At 34.5% G+C, this 24,667-nt stretch overlaps 2 protein-coding genes across 2 annotated transcripts in view; both read right to left on the bottom strand.

Moving 5' to 3' along the window:
• Positions 1-19,414, bottom strand: part of LOC148950857 (uncharacterized) — a 79,824-nt gene extending 60,410 nt beyond the window's left edge. Inside the window, exon 1 of the mRNA XM_089090934.1 lies at positions 19,366-19,414. Coding sequence (XP_088947060.1) covers positions 19,366-19,414 — 49 coding nt within the window. The remainder of the gene's footprint in view (positions 1-19,365) is intronic.
• Positions 19,415-20,935: 1,521 nt separating this feature from the next.
• Positions 20,936-24,667, bottom strand: part of LOC148950856 (uncharacterized) — a 198,549-nt gene continuing 194,817 nt past the window's right edge. Inside the window, exon 22 of the mRNA XM_089090933.1 lies at positions 20,936-21,611. Coding sequence (XP_088947059.1) covers positions 21,501-21,611 — 111 coding nt within the window. The 3' untranslated portion in view covers positions 20,936-21,500. The remainder of the gene's footprint in view (positions 21,612-24,667) is intronic.

Genomic DNA, 24,667 nt, shown 5'->3' with positions numbered 1-24,667 from the left:
TCTTACAAAAAGCTAGAGTTGACGGTCAGAAACCCTTATTAGCTCAGATTTTACGGAAATATATTTATTTTTCTTTCCAAAATTGACATAAGTTTCACATTTGAACCAGAGAATTGTATTTTCCATAATTTTTTTAAAATAAACTAGAGTTTACGGTCATAAACCCTTATTACCTCAGATTTTACGGAAATATTTTAATTTTTAGATCCAAAAATAGACTTAAGTTTCACATTTGAACCAGAGAATTGTATTTTCCATAATTTTCTTACAAAAATCTAGAGTTTACGCTCAAAAACCCTTAATAGCTCAGATTTTAGAGAAATAGTTTATTTTTCGATCCATAACTGGAATTAAGTTTTACATAAGAGCCAGCGAACTTTATTTTACCTAATTTTCTTACATTAAACTAGAGTTTAAGGTCAAAAACCCTTATTAGCTCATATTTTACTGAAATAGTTGAATTTTTCAATCCAAACTTGACCGTAGTTTAAAATTTGAACAAAGATCATGTATTTTAAATAATTTTCTTACAAAAAAACTAGAGTTTACGGTCAAAAACCCCTATTAGCTCAGATTTTACTGGTATAGTTTTATATTTAGTTACAAAAAATTTACTTAAGTTTCACATTAGAATCAGAAAATTGTATTTTCAATAATTTTATTAAATCAGAGTAGAGTTTACGTTCAAAATCCCTTATTAGCTATGATTCTAAATAAATTTTTTAATTTTTTGATCCAAAAATAGAATTAAGTTTAAAATTTCACCCAGATAAGTATTATTTCCATAATTTTCTTACAAAAAACTAGAGTTTACGGTCAAAATCCCTTATTAGCTCAGATTTTACAGAAATAGTTTATTTTTCGATCCAGAAATAGACTTAAGTTTCACATTTGAACCAGAGAATTGTATTTTCCCTAATTTTCTTACAAAAAACTAGAGTTTACGATCAAAAACCCATATTAGCTCAGATTTTACTGAAATAATTTAATTTTTCGATCCAAAAATAGACTTAAGTTTCAAATTTGAACCAGAGAATTGTAGTTTCCATAATTTTCTTACAAAAAACTAGAGTTTACGGTCAAAAACCCTTATTAGCTCAGATTTTACAGAAATAGTTTATTTTTCGATCCAAAATTCACCTAAGTTTCACATTTGAACCTGAGACTTGTATTTTCCATAATTTTCTTACAAGAAACTAGAGTTTAAGGTCAAAAACCCTTATTAGCTCAGATTTTACGGACATAGTTTAATTTTTCGATCCAAAAATAGACTTAAGTTTCAAATTTGAACCAGAGAATTGTATTTTCAATAATTTTCTTACAAAAAACTAGAGTTTACGGTCAAAACTCTTATTGGCTCAGATTTTAGAGAAATAGTTTTTTTTTTCAATCCATAACTGGACTTAAGTTTCACCTATGAGCCAACAAACTGTATTTTCCATAATTTTCTTACAAAAAACTAGAGTTTACGGTCAAAAACCCTTATTAGCTCAGATTTTACGGATATAGTTTTATTTTTCGATCCAAAATTGACTTAAGTTTCACATTTGAATCAGAGAATTGTATTTTCCATTATTTTCTTACAAAAAAACTAGAGATTACGGTCAAAAATCCTTATGAGCACATATGTCAAAGAAATTTTTTAATTTTTCGCTAAAAAAATTAGAATGAAGATTCAAGTCTTCGTAAGATAATTATAATGACACTTACCTTAATAAAAAAGAATAGTGTTTATATTCAAAACACTTACTATACCATATTTTACAGACTAAGTTTATTTTTTGATCAAAAAATAGACTAGATTGCAAAATTTTAGCCAGAGAATTGTATTTTCCCTAGTTTTCTTACAAGAAACTAGACTTTACTTTCAAAAACCCTTATAATCTCAGATTTTACTTATATTATTTAATTTTGCAACCAAAAATTGACATAAGCTTCACTTTTTAGCCAGCACATTGTCTTTTCCCTAATTTTCCTACAAAAAACTATATTTATATGTCAAACAGACGTATTATCTGAGAATTTAGGGACATAGTTTTATTTTTCGATCCAAAAATAGACTTAAGTTTCACATTTGAACCAGAGACTTGTATTTTCCCTAATTTTCTTACAAAAAACTAGAGTTTACGGATCGAATCTGGACCTAAGTTTCACCTAAGAGCCAACGAACTGTATTTTCCCTAATTTTCTAACAAAAAGCTAGTGTTTAAGGTCAAAAACCCTTATTAGCTCAGATGTTACGGAAATAGTTTTATTTTTCGATCCAAAAAATGGACTGAAGTTTCACATTTGAACCAACGAAATGTATTTTCCATTATTTTCTTACAAAAAACTAGAGTTTACGGTCAAAAACGCTTATTAGCTCAGATTTTACAGAAATAGTTTTATTTTTCGATCCAAAAATAGACTTAAGTTTCACATTTGAACCAGAGAATTGTAATTTCCATAATTTTCTTACAAAAAACTAGAGTTTACGGTCAAAAGCACTTATTAGCTCATATTTTACAGAGATAGTTTATTTTTTAATCCCGAAATTGACCTAAGCTTTATAATTTAGCCAATTAGTTGCATTTTCCCTAGTTTTCTTACAAGAAACTAGAGTTTACGTTCAAAAACCATGATAAGATGCAATTTTAATGAACGATTTTATTTTTCGTTCCAAAATGGACATAAGTTTCAAATTTGAACCAGAGAATTGTATTTTCCATAAATTTCTTACAAGAAACTAGAGTTTACTGTCAAAAACCCTTATTAGCTCAGATTTTACGGAAATAGTTTTATTTTTTGATCCAAAAATAGACATCAATTTAGCATTTTAACCAGAAAATTTTATTTTCCCCACTTTGCCAACAAGAAACTCGAATTTAAGGCCAAACCACACCATTAGCTCAAATTCGACGAAAATGGTTTTTTTCTTCGTTCCAAAATTGGAACTAAGTGTTCCGATTGAACCTGAGAATTACGGTTTCAACACTTGTGCAAAAAGAAACTATATTTTACCGTCAAAAACCCTTATTAGCTCAGATTTTACGGAAATAGTTTAATTTTTCGATCCAAAAATAGACTTAAGTTTCACATTTGAACCATAGAATTGTATTTTCCATAATCTTCTTACAAAAAACTAGAGTTTGCGGTCAAAGACCATTATTAGATCAGATTTTACATAAATAGTTTATTTTTGATCAAAAAAGGACTTAAGATTTAAATTTTTATCAACTACTTTTATTTTAAACATTAATATGTCAAAAAAAACTAGTATTGAATTTCAAAATCCCTGAGTATATCATATATCAATTCAATAGAATTAATTTTATATAAACAATCTTGAATTCTTGGTTAAAAATTTAAAAAGTTAATTTTTGGTAGCTCATGTTCTTACAAAAACATCGAGTTTATTGTCAAAAACAAGAATTATCTCAGAATTTAAAGAAATAGTTTTATTTTCGATTAAAAAATTTACTTAAGTTTTAAATTTTAACAAGGGACTTGTAATTTCCATAATCTTTTAACAAAAAAATAGAGTATACTTTCACAAACCATTATTAGCTAAGATTTTACAGAAATAGTTTTATTTTTCGATTAAAAAAATGGAATTAAGTTAAAAGTTTGCACCAGGGATTTTTAATTTCTCTAATCTTCAAAAAAAAAAATTGTGATTACAGTCAAACACCTTCTTATCTAATATTTTACATAAATTGTTTATTTATTTATCAATAAAGATAACTAAGTTTTATAATTGAACCAGATATATGTATTTTCCCTAATCTTCTTAAAAAAAACTAAAGTTTACAGTCAAAACCCTTATAAGATCATATTTTACGTAAATATTTTTATTTTTCAATCAAAAATTGACATAATTTTCACATTTGAACCAGCAAATTGTATTTTCCATAATTTTCTTACAAGAAACTAGAGTTTACGGTCAAAAACCCTTATTAGCTCAGATTTTAGAGAAATATTTTTATTTTTCGATCCAAAAATAGACTGAAGTTTCACATTTGAACCAGAGACTTGTGTTTTCCATAATTTTCTTACAAAAAATAGAGTTAACGGTCAAAGACCCTTATTAGTTAATATTTTAGATAAATAGTTTTTTTTTCAATCAATAAATTGGCTTAAGTTTTACCTAAGAGCAAATGAACTGTATTTTACCGAACATTCTAGAATAAAAATATAGATTAATGTCAAAAACCATTATGAGCTAATATTTTAATGAAATATTTTTATTTTTCGATCCAAAATGTACTTAAGTTTCACATTAGAACCAGAGAATTGTATTTTCCATAATTTTCTTAAATAAGACTAGAGTTTACGGTCAAAAACGCTTATTATCTAAGATTTTACATAAATTTTTTTATTTTTCGATACAAAAATGGACTTAAGTTTCACATTTGAACCAGAGAATTGTAATTTCCATAGTTTTCTTAAATGAAACTAGTGTTGACGGTCTAAAGCACTTATGATATTATATTTTACAGAAAGAGTTTATTTTTCGATCAAGGAATTGACCTTATTTTTTTAAAATAGACAATTTAATGTATTTTCCCTAGTATTAGCACAAAAAAACTAGATTTAACAGTCAAAAACCCTAATAATATCCAATGCAACGGACCGAGTTTTATTTTTCAATAAAAAATATAACTATGTTTAAAAGATGAGACAAATACATGTATTTTACATTAATTTGTCACAAGAAACTAGAGTTTAAGGTCAAAAAACCTTCTTAGCTCAGATTTTACGCAAATAGTTTAATTTTTCGATCCAAAAACAGACTTAAGTTTCACATTTGAACCAGAGATTTGTATTTTCCATAATTTTCTTACAAAAAACTAGAGTTTACGGTCAAAAACCCATATTAGCTCAGATTTTAGAGAAATAGTTTATTTTTCGATCCATAACTGGACTTAAGTTTCACTTATGAGCCAACGAATTGTATTTTCCATAATTTTCTTACAAAAAACTAGAGTTTACGGTCAAAAACCCTTATTAGCTTAGATTTTACGGATATAGTTTTATTTTTTGCTCCAAAATGGACTTAAGTTTCACATTTGAATCAGAGAATTGTATTTTCCATAATTTTCTTACAGAAAAACTAGAGTTTACGGTCAAAAATCCCTATTATCTAATAAGTTAAGGAAATAGTTTTATTTTTCGATACAAAAAATGGAATTAAGATTAACATTAGCATCAAGGAATTGTGATTTACATAATTTACATAAATAAAACAAGTGTTTACGTTCAAAAACCCTAATTATATCTGAGATTACGGACATAGTTTTTTTTTCGATCCAAAACTAGACTTAAGTTTCACCTATGAGCCAACGAATTGTATTTTCCATAATTGTCTTACAAAAAACTTGAGTTTAAGGTCAAAAACCCTTAATAGCTCAGATTTTACAAAAATAGTGTTATTTTTCGATCCAAAAATGGACTTATGTTTCACATTGGAACCAGCGAATTGTGTTTTCCATGATTTTCTTATAAAAAGCTAGAGTTTAGGGTCACAGACCCTTATTAGATCAGATTTTAGGCTAGAAATTCGCCCCCCACTATCACACTATAAGTACGCTAAGACAACCCTCTGTCATCACCCCATCTCCCCCAAAACATGTTTCAGTCATTTATAGTTAAAATTTAGATTTCAACGCAGTCTTTTAATATTTTTGCTAGAAACTCACCCCCCCCCCACTATCACACTACAACTACTCTGACATCCTTTTGCCATCAGGCCATCTGCCAAAAAACACTTTTCAACCATTTTTCGTTAAAAGTTTTATTTTCAAGTCATCCACTCGGGTTTTTTTGCAAGCAATACGCCCCCAAACTATCACACTATAACTACTCTATAGCAGCTAGCTGCCATCACACTATCTCCCCCCAAAAATATTTTTTCAGAGATTTCTAGTTAAAAATGTTATTTCAACTCATTCATTTGGGTTTTTCGGTAGCAATTTGCCCCCCACTATCATACTATAACTACGCTAAGACACCCCTCTGTCATCGACCCATCTCCTTCAAAACACTTTTCAGCCATTTCTGGTTAAAAATTTTATTTCAACTCATTAAAACTATAGTTTACGGCCAAAAACCCTTATTAGCTCAGATTTTACGGAAATAGTTTTATTTTTCGATCCAAAAATGGACTTAAGTTTCACATTTGAACCAGAGAATTGTATTTTCCATAATTTTCTTACAAAAACCTAGAGTTTACGGTCATAAACCCGTATTAGCTCAGATTTTAGGCTAGCAGTTCGCCCCCCACTATCACACTATAAGTACGCTAAGACCCCCCTCTGTCATCACCCCATCTCCCCAAAAACACTTGTCAGCCATTTCTAGTTAAAAATTTTATTTCAACTCGTTCATTCGGGTTTTTTCGCAAGCAATTCGCCCCCCCCCCCCACTATCACACTATAACTACAGTAAGACATCCTTCTGCCATCAACCCATCCCCCCAAAAACATTTTTCAGTCATTTCTAGTTAAAAATTTTATTTTCAAGTCATCCACTCGGGTTTTTTTGCAAGCAATTTGCCCCCAAACTATCACACTATAACTACTTTATGGAAGTCGGCTGCCATCGCACTATCTCCCCCCAAAAATATTTTTTCAGAGATTTCTAGTTAAAAATGTTATTTCAACTCATTCTTTTGGATTTTTCGCTAGCAATTCGCCCCCCCACTATCACACTATAACAACGCTAAGACACCCCTCTTTAATCGCCCCATCTCCCCCAAAGCACTTTTCAGCCATTTCTAGTTAAAAATTTTATTTCAACTCATTCATTTGGGTTTTTCGCTAGTAATTCCCCCCCCCCCCACTATCACACTATAACTACGCTAAGACATCCTTCTGCCATCAAGCCATCTCCCCCAAGAACGCTTTTCAGACATTTATTGTTAAAAATTTTATTTTCAAGTCATCCACTTGGGTTTTTCGCTAGCAATTCACCCCCCACTATCACACTATAACTACGCTAATACTTCCTTCTGTCATAAACCCATCTCCCCCAAAACACTTTTCAGCCATTTCTAGTTAAAAATTTTATTTCAACTCATTCATTTGGGTTTTTCGCTAGTAATTCACCCCCCACTATCACACTATTACTACTCTAAGACATCCTTCTGCGATCAACCCATCTCCCCCAAAATACTTCTCAGCCATTTCTCGTTAGAAATTTTATTTTCAAGTCATCCACTCGGGTTTTTTTGTAAGCAATACGCCCCCAAACTATCAAACTATAACTACTCTATGACAGCCGGAGGCCATCGCACTATCTCCCCCCAAAAATATATTTTCAGCGATATCTATTTAAAAATGTTTTTTCAAATCTTTCATTTGGGTTTTTCGCTCGCAATTCGCCCCCCCCCCTATCACACTATAACTACGCTAAGACACCCCTCTGTCATCTACCCATCTTCAGCAAAACACTTTTCAGTCATTTATTGTTAAAACTTTTATTTTCAAATCATCCACTCGGGGTTTTTTGTAAGCAATACGCCCCCAAACTATCAAACTATAACTACGCTAAGACATTCTTTTGCCATCAACCCATCTCCCCCAAAACACTTTTCAGCCATTTCTTTTTAAAAATTTTATTTTCAAGTCATCCACTCGGGTTTTTTGCAAGCAATACGCCCCCAAACTATCACACTATAACTACTCTATGAAAGCCGTCTGCCCTCGCACTATGTCCCCCCAAAAATATTTTTTCAGAGATTTCTAGTGAAAAATGTTATTTCAACTCATTCATTTGGGTTTTTCGCTAGCAATTCACCCCCCACTATCACACTATATATACTCTAAGAAACCCCTTTGTCATTGACCCATCTCCCCCAAAACACTTTTCAGCCATTTGTACTTAAAAATTCTATTTCAACTCATTCATTCGGGTTTTTTCGAACGCACGTTGGCCCACAGTACAGCAATAAAAGTACTCTATGACACCCCGCTGCCTTCCCCCCTCCAATTGTGTATTCATTCAGAAAACATCGAAGAAGCAAAGGTATCTGTTATTAAAATTCTTTTCTTGCCATCTACATCTCTATTAGTATCAACTTTTTAGTATACTATAACGTTAAACTCTATTTTAAATTGACAACACTTATCAAACGCCACTTGTGTATTATACAGAACAAATCGAAGAAGTAAAGCTAGGTCAGCTCATAAGACCATTTTATCATCGTTAACCATTTGCATAGATTGATATTGTTCCAAATTTATAATAAATAAGCTATGAGTTAACAACCCCGAGGGGTTACCTTAACTAATTATCACCAATTCGCAAATGCTATACCCTTTTTTCTCTACCTTCATACGATCCAATTTGCAAATGTTATCTAGCTCTGTTTTTTTCCCTATTATTCAATTAATATCGTTCGTATAGTCCAATTCGCAAATGATAAACCCTTTTTTTCTCCACATTCATAGGATCCAATTCTCAAATTCTATCTACCTACAAATTCATAACAAAATATTCTTAACTAAAGGAAATTGCCCAAAAAAAAAATCAGAAACCACTCTTGATAGCAAATACTTCAATGAAATGGAACAGTGGAAAATGCATGGGTTATACACAGCTATTCCAACAAAATCATTCCTGAATACACAATTTGACCATTTCTAGTTTTTAATTTAAAAAAAAAACAATTATACTCTCAAAACGTTTTTGACCACTTTATATGTTTGGTTGCTTTTTACAATGTGCAAGTCAAACTGTAGTGGATACCATCTGAGGGGGTACACACTCTCTTTGAAAAGGTGTAGAGCATCAAGCAAATAGTATGGGAATTCCTATACCTGCAAGCAAAATGGTACTTAGACCTCTACTGCTATCTCTGATTTTTTTTTACGAGCATCCCTTCAATAAGAACTATATATTCCCCAAGGGCATAACTTACAACCCCTGCCCTCGGGCCCTGGGGGGCTGTGTTGACCCCTGAGTTTTCGTTATATGGTCTTTGAACTATTTTAAAAAAAATCTATCTCGAAGTTCTTATCGGATGGGTTTCAGGAAAAAAGGGCGTGGAGGGGGGGGCTAGGTGCCCTCTAAATTCTTTCGACTCTTAAAAGTGAGCTAGAACTTTCAATTTCCAATCAAATGAGCCCTCTTTGAAGTTAATACGAGCACCCCATCAATAAGATCCATATATGCCCCAAGGGCATAACTTACAACGCCTGCCCCCGGGCCCTTGGGGGTTGTGTCGAAACCGGATTTTTTTTTATATGATCTTTGAACTATTTTTAACAAAATAGCTATCTAAAAAATTTTATTTGATGCATTTGTGAAAGAAGGGTCGTTGGGGGGGGGGGGGAGCGGGGTACCCTCCAATATCTTTTGACACTTAAAAAGTGAACTAGAACTTTCAAATTCCAATCAAATGAGCCCTCTCTGAGGTTTATAAGAGCATTCCTTCCATAAGAACCATATACGCCCACAGGGCATAACTTATAACCCTTGCCCCTGAAGACTGTGCGGGAAGTGTCCTAATCAAAAATATAATTTCCAGAACTTTCAACTATGTTGAACAAAATAGCTATATCAAAACTTTGATTGGATTTGTTTGGGGAAACAGTGGGCGTGGAGGGGGTGTCAGTTACCTTAGAATCACTTTCGACTATTAAAAAGGGAACTAGCCATTTAAAATTCCAATCGAATGAGCCCTTTCTGAAGTTTCTACGACAACGCTGTCTACACAAAACCTTATACTCCCCCAGGGCATAAGTTACACCCCTTGCCCTGAGGGCTTTGGGGGGGCTGTCATCCTCAAAGATCTAATTTCCAGAACTTAAAACTACGTTTAATAAAATGGCTGTCTCCAAGTTTTTATTGGATGTGTTTGGGGAAAATGTGGGCGTGAGACGGGGGGTAGTTGCCATCCTATCACTTTCTACTATTAAAAAGGGTACTAGCCCTTTGAATTTCCAATCGAATGATCCTTTTTTGAAGATTTTAAGACAACGCCTTCTATAAAAACCTTATATGCCCCCAGGGCATAACTTAAAACCCCTGCCCCGAGGGCTGTGGGGGAGTGTCCTCCTCAAAACATATTTTCTATCTGGAAATCAATTACACTGAACAAAATGGCTATCTCAAAATTTTGATTGAATATATTTGGGGTAATTATGTGCGTGGGGCGGCAAGTTGCCCTCAAATCACTTTTGACTATTAAAAAGGGCACTAGCCCTTTAAATTTCTAATTGAAAGAGCCTTTTTTGAAGTTTCTACGACAACACCTTCTATAAAAACCTTATATGCCCCTAGGTCATAACTTAAAACTCTTGTCCTGAGGGTGGTGAGGAAATGTCCTTCTCAAAAACATGTTTTCTATCTGGAAATCAACTACCCTGAACAAAACAGCTATCTCAAAAGTTTGATTGAAGGTGTTTGGGGGAATGATGGGCGTGGGGGGGGGCTAGTGGCCTTCCAATCAATTTCGACTATTAAAAAGGGCACTAGCCCTTTGAATTTCCAATCGAATGAGTCTTTATTGAAGTTTCTACGACAACACCTTCTATAAAAACCTTATATGCCTCCAGGGCATAACTTAAAACCCTTGCTCTGAGGGTTGTGGGGGAGTGTCCTCCTCAAAAACATATTGTCTATCTGGAAATCAACTACACTGAACAAAATGGCTATCTCAAAATCTTTATTGGATGTGTTTGGGGGAATGATGGGCGTGAGGGGGGGGGGGCTTTTCGCCCTCCAATCACTTTCGACTGTTAAAAAGGGCACTAGAACTCCCGATTTCCAATCGAATGATCCCCCTTTGAAGTTTCTACGACGACGCCTTCCATATGAAGTGCCTCTGGGGGAAAAAAATAATAAGTAATAATAAAACATTTGAGCAATATGGCCTTTACTACAGGCAAAGCTATAGCGTTGCCTCTGATACTATCGAGGTAAGTAAAGCTGCCCACCTGATCAATATTTTCGTGATCCGACGTCATTTTTTCACCTTCACTTATTCCTAGCCTTAGTGACTTAGTCTTCTTAACACAAATTTTCAAATCTATTCTAGCACTTTGAAATCGCCAAACCTCTAAAAGTTGATTCATTTTACTCACATTTTCATCTAAGATGCTTAAATCATCAGCATAATCTAAGCGCAGGAGAGTTTTTCCTTCCCATTTGATTCCTTGGTCTCCCATTGTCTTTCCTTTTGTCCTTAAGATTAAGTCCATCAAAATGATCGATATAAAGGGGGATAGAACACAATCCTGCTTAACTTCTGATCATAGGCAGCGCGCTAGCGCTGCCTAAGTAAAGAATAATGTGGCCACAATGTGTTTTTTTTTTCTTTGACAGGCACTTTGTATCGAAGGAGTTGTCGTAGAAACTTCGAAAAGGGCTCATTCTATTCGAAATTGGGGTGGTTAGTGCCCTTTTTAATAGTCGAAAGTGATTGGAGGGCAAGTAGCCCCCCCCCACATCCATCATTCCCCCAAACACATCCAATCAAAATTTTGTTCATCGTAGTTGATTTCCAGATAGAAGATATCTTTTTAAGGAGGACACTCCCCCACAACCCTCAGGGCAAGGGCTTTAAATTATGCCCTGAGGGTATATAAGAACAATGTTGGCACTATGTACCATATATATTTTTTTTACTTTAGAGCAGGGCACTTCTTATGGAAAGAGTCGTCGTAGAGACTTCAAAAGGGGCTCATTCGATTGGAAATCGAGAGTTCTAGGGCCTTTTTTAATAGTCGAAAGTAATTGAAGGGCAACTAGCCCCTCCCCCCACGCCCATCATCCCCCCAAGCACATCAAATCAAAATTTTAAGATAGCCATTTTGTTCAGCGTAATTTATTTCCAAATAGAAAATGTGTTTTTGAGGAGGACACTCCCCCACAACCCTCAGGGCAAGGGTTTTAAGTTATGCCCTTGGGGCATATAAGGTTCTTATAGAAGGCGTTGTCATAGAAACTTCAAAAAAGGCTTATCCGATTGGAAATTTGAAGGGCTAGTACCCTTTTTAATAGTCGAAAGTGATTGGAGGGCAACTAGCCACCCCCCCACGCCCATCATTCCCCCAAAAACATCCAATCAAAATTTTGAGATATCCATTTTGTTCAGCGTAGTTGATTTCCAGATAGAAAATATGTTTTTGAGAAGGACACTCCCCCACAACCCTCAGGGCAAGGATTTTAAGTTACGCCCTGGGGGCATATAAGGTTTTAACATAAGGCGTTGTCGAAGAAACTTCAAAAACAGCTAATTTGATTGGAAATTCAAAGGGCTAGTGCCCTTTTTAATAGTCGAAAGTGATTGTAGGGCAACTAGCCCCCCCCCCCCACGCCCATCATTCCCCCAAAAACATCCAATCAAAATTTTGAGATAGCCATTTTGTTCAGCGTAGTTGATTTCCAGATAGAAAATATGTTTTTGAGAAGGACACTCCCCCACAACCCTCAGGGCAAGGATTTTAAGTTATGCCCTGGGGGCATATAAGGTTTTTACATAAGGCGTTGTCGAAGAAACTTCAAAAACAGCTAATTTGATTGGAAATTCAAAGGGCTAGTGCCCTTCTTAATAGTCAAAAGTGATCGGAGGGCAACTACCCACCCCCCCCCCCCACGCCTATCATTCCCCCAAACACATCCAATAAAAATTTTGAGATAGCCATTTTGTTCAGCGTAGTTGATTTCCAGATACAAAATATGTTTTTGAGGAGGATACTCCCCCACAGCCCTCAGGGCAAGGGTTTTAAGTTATGCCCTGGGGGCATATAAGGTTTTTATAGAAGGCGTTGTCGCAGAATCTTCAAGAAAGGGCTCATTCGATTTAAAATTCAAAGGGCTAGTGCCCTTTTTAATAGTCGAAAGTGATTAGTGATATTTTGTGTTGTTTTTGTTGTTTAGACCAGGGCACTTCGTATCGAAGGAGTTGTCGTGGGAACTTCGAAAAGGGCTCATTCGATTGAAAATAGAAAGGGCTGATGCCCTTTTTAATAGTCGAAAGTGATTGGAGGGAAACTAATCCCCCTTCCACTTCCACCCTCCCATTTGCCCATTATGTTTAAAAAACTAAATGTTGCCTTAAGATTAAATCAAAATGCATTGTGATAATGCTAATTCCCAATAAGGCATCTCAGCAGTCAGCAGTATCCCGAGAACGACTGAGGGTATTATGTTCAAACTTTCGGGGCTACTCCTGCTCTTAAAATTTAACCAAATCAAAATACCGCAAGTGTATCCAAGCAATCAAAGAAAATAAACAGATTTTTTGGCGAAGGGTATCAAGTCTTCCATTTCAGGTCAACTAGAGGAGGTATGAAACTAAATTAAACAGTACTATTTGTGTCCAGATTCTTAAAAGGGTGTATGCTGTTAAAAATTGCTGAAAAGTTTTCTTCGGCGTACAAATAGCGGGCCAAACTATAGTCTTAAAAAACGAAAAGATTTAAAGTGTTATTTTCTTTTTCCCTGAAAAGACTATGTCAATAAAAAAAAGAACAGAAATTAATTAAAAAAACTTTTTCCATAAATAATTTTTTCAAAGAAAAGTAAAGAACTCCATTAAAGAAAAAATGAGCAAAAATAAAATCAAATAATCTACCAAGCTTGAAACTACCACAAATAAGCATCGATAAATAAATGAAACCCAAAACAAACACAAATTAAAATAAATAGCCGAGTCAAATTCAAAACGAGCAGAAATTAACATGAGTTGGGTTCAAAACCCCAATGCCTTGCCAAGGCCAGAACAAAATTTGCACTGTACTAAAAACATACAAATTAATCTGCATTGTTAGTTAAATATACATATACTGATATCTAGTAATCAAAATGTGAACATTATTTGATTAATTAAAGTTATAAAATTAAAAACATTTATATTTTTTCAGTAAAGTGCAAATTATATTCTGGCCTTGGGAAGGCATAGAGGTTTTGCGGTATAAAGGCCAATTGCCCTTTGTAATAGTCGAAATTGATTGGAAGGCTTTACATTTTTATAGTAAAGATCGATGTGGGTATAATGTATTATTTTGTTGTTGTTGTTGTTGTTTAGACCAGGGCACTTTGTATCCAAGGAGTTGTCGTGGGAACTTCGAAAGGGGCTCATTCGATTGAAAATGGAAAGGGTTGATGCCCTTTTTAATAGTCGAAAGTGATTTGAGGGAAACTAATCCCCCTCCCACGCCCACCCTGCCTTTTCACTTTATGTTTAAAAACTAAATGTTGCCATAAAATTAAATCAAAATGCACTGTGTTAATGCTAATTCCAATTAAGACATCTCGGCAGTATCCAAGAACGACTGAGAGTATCACGTTCAAACTTTCGGGGCTGCTTCTGTTCTTAAAATTTGATCGAATCAAAATAGCGTAAATGTATCCACGCTATCAAAGAAAGTAAACAGATTTTTTTTGCGAATGGTATGAAGTTTTCCATTTCAGCTCAACTAGAGGAGGTATGAAACTAAATTAAACACTACTATTTGTCTTCAGATTTTTAAGAGGGTGTATGTTGTTAAAAATTGCTGAAAATTTTTCTCCAGCATACAAATAGCAACCCATACAATAAATTCTTAAAAAATCGAAAAGATTTAAAGTATTATTTTCTTTTTCTCTGAAAAGACTGTGTCAATATAAAACGAACAGAAATTAATTAAAAAAACTTTTGCCACAAAATAAGTTTTTCAAAGAAAAGTAAAGAACTCCATTAAAGAAAAAAAGTGAAAAAATAAATGAAACCCATATAAATAAATGAAACCCAAAACGAACAGAAATTACAATAAACAACCGAGTCAAACTCAAAACGAGCAGAAATTAACATAAGTTGGGCTCAAAATCCCTATGCCTTCCCAAGGTCAGGACAAAATTTGCACTTTACTGAAAAAAATACAAATGAATTTGCGTGCTAGTTTAATATACATATACCGATATTTAGTATCAATAAATAAATGAAACCCAAAACGAACAGAAATTACAGTAAATAACCGAGTCAAACTCAAAACGAGCAAAAATTAACGTAAGTTGGGCTCAAAACCCCTATGCCTTACCAGGGCCAGAACATAATTTGCACTTTACTGAAAAACAAAATACAAACAAATGTGCATTGTCAGTTTAATAAACATATACTGATATTTAGTAATCAAAATGTTAATATTATTTGATTTTTTAAAGTTATAAAAGTAAAAACATTTATATATTTTTAGTAAAGTGCCAATTTTGTTCTGGACTTGGGAAGGCATAGGGGTTTTGAACCCAACTTATGTTAATTTCTTGTCGTTTTGAGTTTGACTCGGTTATTTATTGTAATTTCTGTTCGTTTTGGGTTTCATTTATTTATCGATGCTGATTTGTGGTAGTTTCACGCTTGGTAGATTATTTGATTTTATTTTCGCTCATTCTTTGTTTAATTGAGTTCTTTACTTTTTTTTGAAAAACTTATTTTGTGGAAAAAGTTTTTTTAATTAATTAATAAACACGGATGATCTGAAGATCAAAGGAAACCAGAGAAGGGAATAATATAATAACCCCCAGATTTCTAACTGGGGAGGAATCAAACAAATGTAAAAATTACAATCGACAAATTTTTTTCCAGAAGCAGAGGCATCGAAAGTTCGACAAAGGCATTACGATAACATATGCGAGATATTTTGTCCCAAAAAGAACCCCAGATAAGGGTTTTCATTAAAGCCTCTAAATTTCTTGAACCAGATCTGTAGAAGACAGGATGCCCCTCCCCCTTCCTTCAATAAGTAGTATGCTAGTAAATAACGACAAATATCACACTGCATTTCTATCATTCGAACATTAATAGGTTAAACATTGAGGAATTAATCTAAGACAGTGAATTTTTTGTCGTTCAATATACATTTAGGCTGTATGCAGTGTTTCCACTTCTACAGATTTTTCCGTAGATCTACATAATTTAATATACGTCTACGAACAAAAGAACACATTTATGGATTCTACGAAATGCCTCCTGAAAAAAAAACCAAATCTTATTAAAAATATTATATTCACCCTTCTTTTATAACATTTACCTCAAATCGCCGGAGAATTCTGCTTCAAATTCAAATTTTTGTTTGAGGCCAATGCGTTGCCAGACCCTAATTTTGATGAGTCTGACCTGCGACTTTTTTCATTTATGGTATTTAGTATTGGTTCTATTTTTCCAGAAACAAAACAGGTACGAGATTCAAGTTCTTCATCGCGCGCAAGTCTGATCATCATGGGAATAATTATAAGCTGATTTGCTGACATGGCTGTTCAAGAGGAGGAGCAAACTTCAGAGGAGGATCACTAAACAATATGTGGCCTAAAAATATCTATGTTTGGGGTTGTTCAGTTACTTGTTCTCACAAGAGAAAGCAGCCCCCAAAGAACAAGTTTAGCAATGGAATGTTTTTAGTCTGAAACTGATCAAATCCTGCAAAAACACCGAGTACCTATCAGAAACTTGATCTTTTCTCAGCCTACTGCTTTACCTGGATATTTTTTTAGTTCCTTCTGTCAGCCAAAATACTGAAAAAAAGAACTAACCCAGGTCAATGATTTAAGTCTGGTCAAGATACAAAAAAAAAAACTTTTTGTTTGACAGATATACTAAGATCATTTGACTTAGCCCTAAGCTAAATGTTGATTTGAGCATGCCCAGTCTGTACCTTCTGGGTTTTTTTAACTTTCAGATTCCCTTGCGCTTTGAACTTCATATTCTTCTGATAACTTTCTTAGAACTGGTATTTAATGGCAATGTTATATTTCGACGAAAATTGGCCCAGACTTGAATTATATCAGCATTGAATCTGTTGAGTTGACTAGTAAAATATTTTGTAAAGATGAATTATTTTATTAAGGAGATGACAGGAAGGGAATGCGGACAAAAACTCTCCAAAAAGGAAATTTTTTTAACCTTACTGGCCAGTAACAGAGAAAAACTTTGAGTCTTGACGAAAATACCAGTCTTATATTTGTGAACGATTACGACGGAAAAAGCCAACTGGTTTCTGCGGTCATGTGGACCATGATAATTTTTGGCACCTAGTATGGCACCTAGTTTAGGATAATTTGTGGCACCTAGTGGCTTACAGAAATTCTACTGAATCTGGAAAGCCATCTACTGATGTTTTCCGTAAAACACATATTCATTAAAACTAAAATAAAATTATAACAGTCCTAAAATTATTACTTCAAGGAAGTTCAACCAGGACTGAAGAAAAAAAAACAAAAAAAGGCAATTTATTCAGGTAAAAAATAAATCATATCCAAGGGCTGTCCTCAGCAATGCACATATAAGGCTGGCTGCCAAAACAAGTGAGAATAACATTGAAATCATGCTCTTGATTTGCTTTTTGCCTAAATGAATTGCCTTGTTTGTTGCTGTTTTTCTTTAGTCCTGGCTGAACTTCCTTGAAGTAAGTATTCTAGGACTGTTGTAAAAAAAAATTTCTGTAATGATTACGTATTTTATTGTAAGTCTTGTTGTATATGTGTATGCGTGCTTTGTTGAGGACGACTTTTGTATATAGACCCGAAATATTCATGTAAGGATAAGAAATTTCACTATCCTATATTGATTCCTCATTGTTTTACCTGTTGTTGTTTGTAAGGTAACCTAGTTTATGGAAAACCCTTTTCCAAAAAGATTATTTTACCCTAAAGTAAATATCTGGTCTCCTCTCCTACTTACCTTCTTCTTACATCACTTTATTCCGACCTACTTCACTTTCAATGAAATCCCCGCCTGGGCAATGCTTGCAATACTAAATGTAAAAAAAAACATATAATTTGATCCTATATTCCGGTTTGCAGGTGGCATTATTGTGAATGAAAGAAATTTTCATTCTTTTAATGTTAGACAAAATTTACCCTTCTTCTAAGTATGGGAAATTGCCCCTGTTGCAATTCATAATGCTAAATTAGTTACTTATGAACACAATTCGAATATTAGAACAGTTTTAATAATATATACATTTATAATAATTGTTTTTTAAAAAGACACACATATTTTGATTGCACTTTAAGCAAAAGCGATATCTGTAAAACACTCGTCGAATAATTTAAGTAAAATTTGTAAACCAAGTTAAGAGGGAATTGGAAACAAAAAAAGAAACTAGTCGAATTATGCCTTAGCTTTATAATCAATTCTATCCGAGAGGACAAATTTTCGATGGATTAATAAGGCAGGTGCATACCTCTCTAAACAGTTTCTACAATCAAGCCCCCACTATTCAAAGCTAAAGTAACAAGGACATCAGAATACAAATATTTTTATCCCCTTAGACCAAGCTAAAGTCTATTCCTACCCAAAAATCACGATTTCCTAAGATTTCTCTCAGCAGAAATAAAGTCAAATAATTTTCCAAGCATAAAACTGCCACAAATCATCAATAAATAAATGAAACCCAAAACAAACAAAAATTACAATAAATAATCTGAGTTGTTTCAAAACTGGGAAGCTTTTAAGGCTTGGTTTTCAACGTGGAACTAGGAAAATAAATAAGAATAACTAATTAGTTATATCTGAAAATCATTTTCGTCTGTGAAATTTAAAACATCAGTACAACCACATCATCCAAGAAAAGTGTCACATTCTTTAGCTGTGCTTCCATCTGTTTTTTTTTCTTATTTTCTTTTTTTTCTCTTTTGTACAATTTTCACTCACAATTTTTTTTTTTTGGCACTCGCTACTACCAAAAACTGCACATGGATGCCTTTATCATTAAAAACTGTATTTCCAATTTTTCCTATTTTGTTTTCTTAAAGATACATATGGTTGTATAAGTTTCGACTTAACCAATTCATAAAATTAAGTTTTTTTCCCTCGGTGTTCTTAGGTGTCAAGTTTTTTTTCCTTTGGTGTCCTTGCTACTTTAATGAGTTTTTCACTTATGGTACTTTTTGAAACTCATGGGTTATAGTACTTATGGGACTCTTATGGTACTTTTCACACATGATACTTATAACAATTTTTGTTCTAATGCTTCTTTTTACACAAAAGTCTTATTTTACATAGTGGAAATTTCTCCCTTGAAATTTAAAAAGCTAATTTATACAATAGTTCACACCGGAACACTTGGTTTACAAACTTTGAGCATATTATAATCAGGGACACGTTACACAAAACATAACAAACGTTAGGCGTAACATAAAAGAATCAAATAATTTTTCAACCTTAAGACTAACGAAAGAATAATGCTGCAGAGATACGAAAAATAGAGACATGAAGATCACTGAAAACGACTATTCAACGTCCATAGCATTTCTGCATTGTATAGATTGGATAGTAACCTTTTTCGGCAGCTAGGTTACTGAACATATATAGTCCCATTGAAACCCAAAACTGAACCTGGGTATTGTGATGCCTTAAGCCAGTTCCAAACCTGTTGATAAAAACAAAGTGTGTGTTCAAACCTTGGACTTTAGCTGAACTACAGTCACCTTCAAGCAATTTACCCTCCATAGTCACAGCCACTTTGACTTTCTTACCCTCGAATTTTAGTTGACTTTTCGATATTTCTGTCCTCAAAAAGAGTCAGCGCGTATTCATTTAAGGATGTTCGGATTTTCAGTTATGGGTTTTAGGATTTTTGACAAAGGTGATCGTAATGTGTTTAAAAAAGTGAACATCGTTTGCCAAGGCTCCCTTGGCTTACTCTTAGGGCTTTTGGCCAAAGACAATCTTTTTTCAACTGCTAAAAGCAAAAACAAACTTTCGCATGAGCCATTGAAATCCGCATTGCGCCGGTGCCGATCTCCTGATAATTTGCCTTGACCGGGAGTACAATATGTGATGGGGGATGGATCTTCAGGCGAATAGCCAGAAAGATTTAGTTTATAGCTACATTCTGGTTGACTGCCCCTCCCCCCCTAAGTGTAAACCTGACTTTTTTATTTCTCTTTTGATAGGCTACATATTGGCAAAGGCGTTCAATACGATTTGCATGGTGAAAAGGACCCCTGTAGATATTGTACTTTACATTCACCTTTCTGCTTACATCAAAGTAATACCTAAAATCATGGTGAAATAATTAAAGTCTCTACTGGAATATCAAGCATGGTAGCTGAACTTTTAGACGGCGTGTTTCGCTAAAATTTTTAACTATATTATTTTCAAGTTCCATCTATTTAAATGACATTAAAAATGACACAAAGAGGCTGATATCTAACAACCCTGCGGGTATCCATGTGTAGTTTTGTCATTGGACAAAACTACCATGGATTTGGCATGAAAACCTAATCTGTCCAGGTGAACTTGATAAAAGTAATAAAAAAAATACAAAAGCACACGACAAGATGCGTATAAATGCACTTCGTATAACCCTGCTAATAAGGGATAAGAATCCTTCATTTTTGGGTAGTATCTTGAATAAGGGAAATAGCAGTAATAAATTCTTAAGAAAAAGGTTATAGTCTTAAGAAAAAGGATAATATTCCCATTGTTGTTGAAAATCCAGTGTGCAAAGTCGTTTATACAGTTTTCAAACAATAACTAATAGCTAATATTAAACTTTAATATAAGTAATTAAATGCTTAAGACTTGAATCTTGTATCATTTTTTGATGGCCAATAATGATAGTGACAATAGCAAAATAATTAAAATAATTAATAATTAAAGTTAATAATAAAAATACAAAAGCTCAAACTTAGAAATTCATTGCATCAACTGCAACTTTTTTTCCAATATGAGCACAGAACTTGAAACGATTTGTACATACTTCAATTTGTTGTTGATTTGTATTTATTGGGTTGAAGTTTGTTTTATGGTTTTAATTATAAATCTTTTGAATTATTATATATATCCATATTTATTTATTTGCTGTAAATATTTATTTATGATTATATAAATAAATATGTACATATATATATTTTCATTTATTTTTATTGATTTTATACTTTTTAAATTTGTTTATTTATATTTTTTAAACTGAATTTATACTTACATTAAATGTATGCATATATATTTAAAACTATTCAATAATATTTGGTGATGCCAATTGTTGTATAAAGAAAAAAATATTTAAGCGTTTCACAGTAGTGTTTGACGGTTTCAAAATATCCGCTTAAAATTACTAATAATAATCTAAGCCGGTAGTCTAAGTTGAGACAATATTAGGGAGAAATTCCTATATGTAATATAAAGAGGTCCTCCTGGACCATTTGTGGCACAAAGGGCAACCATAGATGTTTCGTAGGAATTGATTTAGCGGGTCCCTTTATATCTATTTTTCCTGATATATTTTTTTTGTCTCTAGTTTTTTATTCATATTTTATTTCTTATATTTTACCCATTATTATACACTTAGCACGTCCCTTTAGATTTTATCCCCTTAAATTTCTTTAACCAGACATAAGGAGAAATTTACAACATAATATTTCTTCTTCAGGTTATCTGATTTAGCTGTAGAATAAAGATTTTCAAAGAACACAGTTCTGTGGAATATTATTCCATTTCCATTGATTAGTTTAACTCTATATCTCTAAAATACTCCAGAAATAAAATAATACAGTTCTTCTTTTGCTGGCAGCGAAATTACAAAGGGTATTTTTCAATAGTCGTCTCTCCTCTTCTTTCTTTCTTCTGCAGAATATTTACATAACGGACGGGGTCTTGGTCGAATAGTATTCTGCTCAGGTTCATCATCAAAATGAGAGATAAACTGAAAGAAAATGTTATTATGAGCTATCAATAAATAAATAAAACAAATAACATTATTATCCATATAAATGAGAGTACTGCACCTAATGAGACTACAAGGCCGTATCCAGTGGGAGGTGGGGGAGGTGGCTATGTGAATTTGAATTCCTCCCCCTTCAAAAGAATCAGAGTCGTAAAAACACAACAAAAGTGCATATAATCAAATTTTGGGTGCATTTTTCTTCTTTTTTTGTGACTCCCACCCAGAACAAAATTCTGGATACGTCCTTGCTATGACAAGATATGACAAAATATGATGTTTACGATTTATGTTTTGTTTACTTTTGTGGGAGAGGAACAATGGGTTAAAAGTTTACTATATTGCAGGACAGTGGGTAAGAGACCCTCATTCAGTGACAGCTTTATTCAGAGTTATAGAAAGTGTCATTAGTTCACTTTGTAGAATCAATGTTATTCTTCGATTTTAAGGATAATTTTGTAAACCACGTTGGTTTGCTGTAACAAAAATAAAACTAAAGAAATGAAGATTGAGAATCAGTTTTTTGGCTCGCTATTGGAATCAAGGTTTTGTTTTGGCTTTTAAGTTCTGTTAATTTTTGATTTTATTTGTTTATTATTTGTGTTAGTTCTCCACATTGTATGTTTTCTTTTCTGTGTTTTTTTAATTGTTCCAATTTTGGTTTTGGTCTGTGTCTTTTTCTGTTTGCTTTCCACATTGTTTTTTTGTCAGTTTGTTCCTTTTGATATGTTTCCTTCTATCTTTCAATAAGATTGCCGAAGAAGAGAGGTGGTTGCCCTCCCGAATTTTTCAGTTTTCTTCTATTTATGGGCACTTCATATCCAAATTATAAAAAAAATGCTTTGGGAAGAATCCCTGGGCACAACTTTTTTTAGGGAAATAGATTCGAAAAACTGTCCTAAACAGGCCAATAATTTCCCAGGGCGTCCTTCGGACTAATCTCACGGGTAGGGGGAGGAATCACTTAATCCTACCCCTTTCCAGTTAATTGTGTACTGATGGACACATCAAGCTAGGATCTCAAACCTATAAATTGCCTAGAAAGGTGCTGGTGATCTAGAAAGACCTAGACCTAGACCATAGACCTAGAAAGTTGTATTATTAAGAGAGACGAGAAATTTATTATTAGTAACCGACGTAATGAGGCGTTGTGTCGAGAGGGATGAGGCTGGTGAAGGGGCGAACTAAGGTTGACCGAGGGACCAGATAACTGAAAATTTATAAGGAACCAACGTAATGAGGCGTTGTTTCGAGAGAGATTAGCCTGGTGAAGGGGCGGGCGACGGTCGACCGACGGACCAGCGGTTAACGGGTTTCAGAAGATCCTGGGAAAGGAAGGTCTGAGCTCCCATGGGCGAAGAGAGAGGTAGGCGGTGGATCACCGAACCTCGAAAACCCTGCAGGTTTCGTATCATGGAAAATAGTCAACAGGGCGGAAAAGAGCGTGCCAGAAGTCGATAGGGCGGAAAAGAGTTCCGTGCCAGAGGAAAAAATAGTCGACAGGGCAGAAAAGAGTTCCGTGCCAGAAGTCGACAGGGCGGAAAAGAGTTCCGTGCCAGAGAAAAAAATAGTCGACAGAGCGGAAAAGAGTTCCGTGCCGGAAGTCGACAGGGCGGAAAAGAGTTCCGTGCCAGGGGGAGTGACAGATAACAATTTTGTGCCTTGGCTGTTGAAAATTTTTGACGGCCCGTTTCTGAAGGAAGGTGTTCTTTATTGTTATCCGCTAGGAGGTGTTGGCAAGGACAAAGGGATCCCTAGAACAGCTAAAATAGTCTTGCCAAGTGTCTTAGTAGATTCGGCAATAAAACTGGAACATGAGGTTCAAATGGAGCCTAGTCTAGTTAGTGTAGAAGTAGATAAAGGGGAAATAGAGTTATAGAGAGTATTGAAACACTTATAGAGATAAGTAGAGTAAGATAATTGTAGAGATTAGTATGTTATTGCAGTACAAACGAGTACATCTGCATTACATCTATTGCAGTACATCTGAGAACTACTGAAAACTTTAGAGTTCTCAGTGGGACCTGCCCCAGGCCACTCAGCGCGTCCCCAGGTGGCGGATAGGGGAACGCCCTGCAGATATATAGGGTACCTCATGGGTAGTGAGGCGCGGACCAAGGGAGGACCCAGTCTCTGGGGGTCTTGAAACATTGCAGGAGCACCCTCGTCTGGGGGCCTTAAATTCAGACGGAGGAGGAGGATGACCCCTCTAATGTGCACTGGGCAGGGCCCATCGGCACATGGATACGTCCCGTCAGTCACAAATCTTCCCCCAGCAATGGGTTAAGTTGCTGGTGTTGCAGGACACCAAAAGAGCGCACTATCGGTAATAGATACAGAAGGGGCCAAGAAACCCCTTCTTTAATTTTAATGATGAATATGAATACGAATAAGAGATCAAATATGAGAACCAGTGCTACCGCGTCCGGGGTAACCGACGATAATGCGTTAAGAGATACCGTGTCCGGGGCAGCCGACGACTCTACAACCGTGAATCGCGCGAATATATCTACGTTGACAACCCCAACCCTGGAGGCTATTGTTTATCCAAAAATAACTATGTCAATAGGTACCCTCAACACTAGAACCCTCGCTAAACAAGGGAAAATAGACCTACTCCTAAGAGAGATAAAACGGTACAGCTGGGATGTTATCGGTCTCGCTGAAACCCATCTTCCAGTCACTGGTGAAGAGAAACATGGAGATGTTACCCTTCTACTTTCGGGACGTAATGACAAGAAACATCGACAAGGTGTAGGTTTCCTACTGTCTAATAAAGCCAGAAAATCCTTAATATCCGTAACCCCACTCACGGAACGGATCATCATGATCCGCCTGAAAGGGTCACCCACCAACCTCACAATTATCCAAGTATACTCTCCGGATTCCAGCAGAGACGACGAAGAGTCTGAAAACTTCTATCTCCAGCTTCAAAGTCTGGTTTATTCTGTCCCAAGAAGGACCTAATCTTTGTCATTGGTGACTTAAATATCATCATTGCAAAAAACCACACAGGACACAAAGATGTAATGGACAAA

Source organism: Artemia sp. Qi Xiang Cuo, chromosome 6, assembly GCF_049724085.1.
Source record: "Artemia sp. Qi Xiang Cuo chromosome 6, ASM4972408v1, whole genome shotgun sequence".
In the NCBI taxonomy this organism is placed as follows: domain Eukaryota; kingdom Metazoa; phylum Arthropoda; class Branchiopoda; order Anostraca; family Artemiidae; genus Artemia; species Artemia sp. Qi Xiang Cuo.
This window is presented reverse-complemented; position numbering and strand designations above follow the sequence as displayed.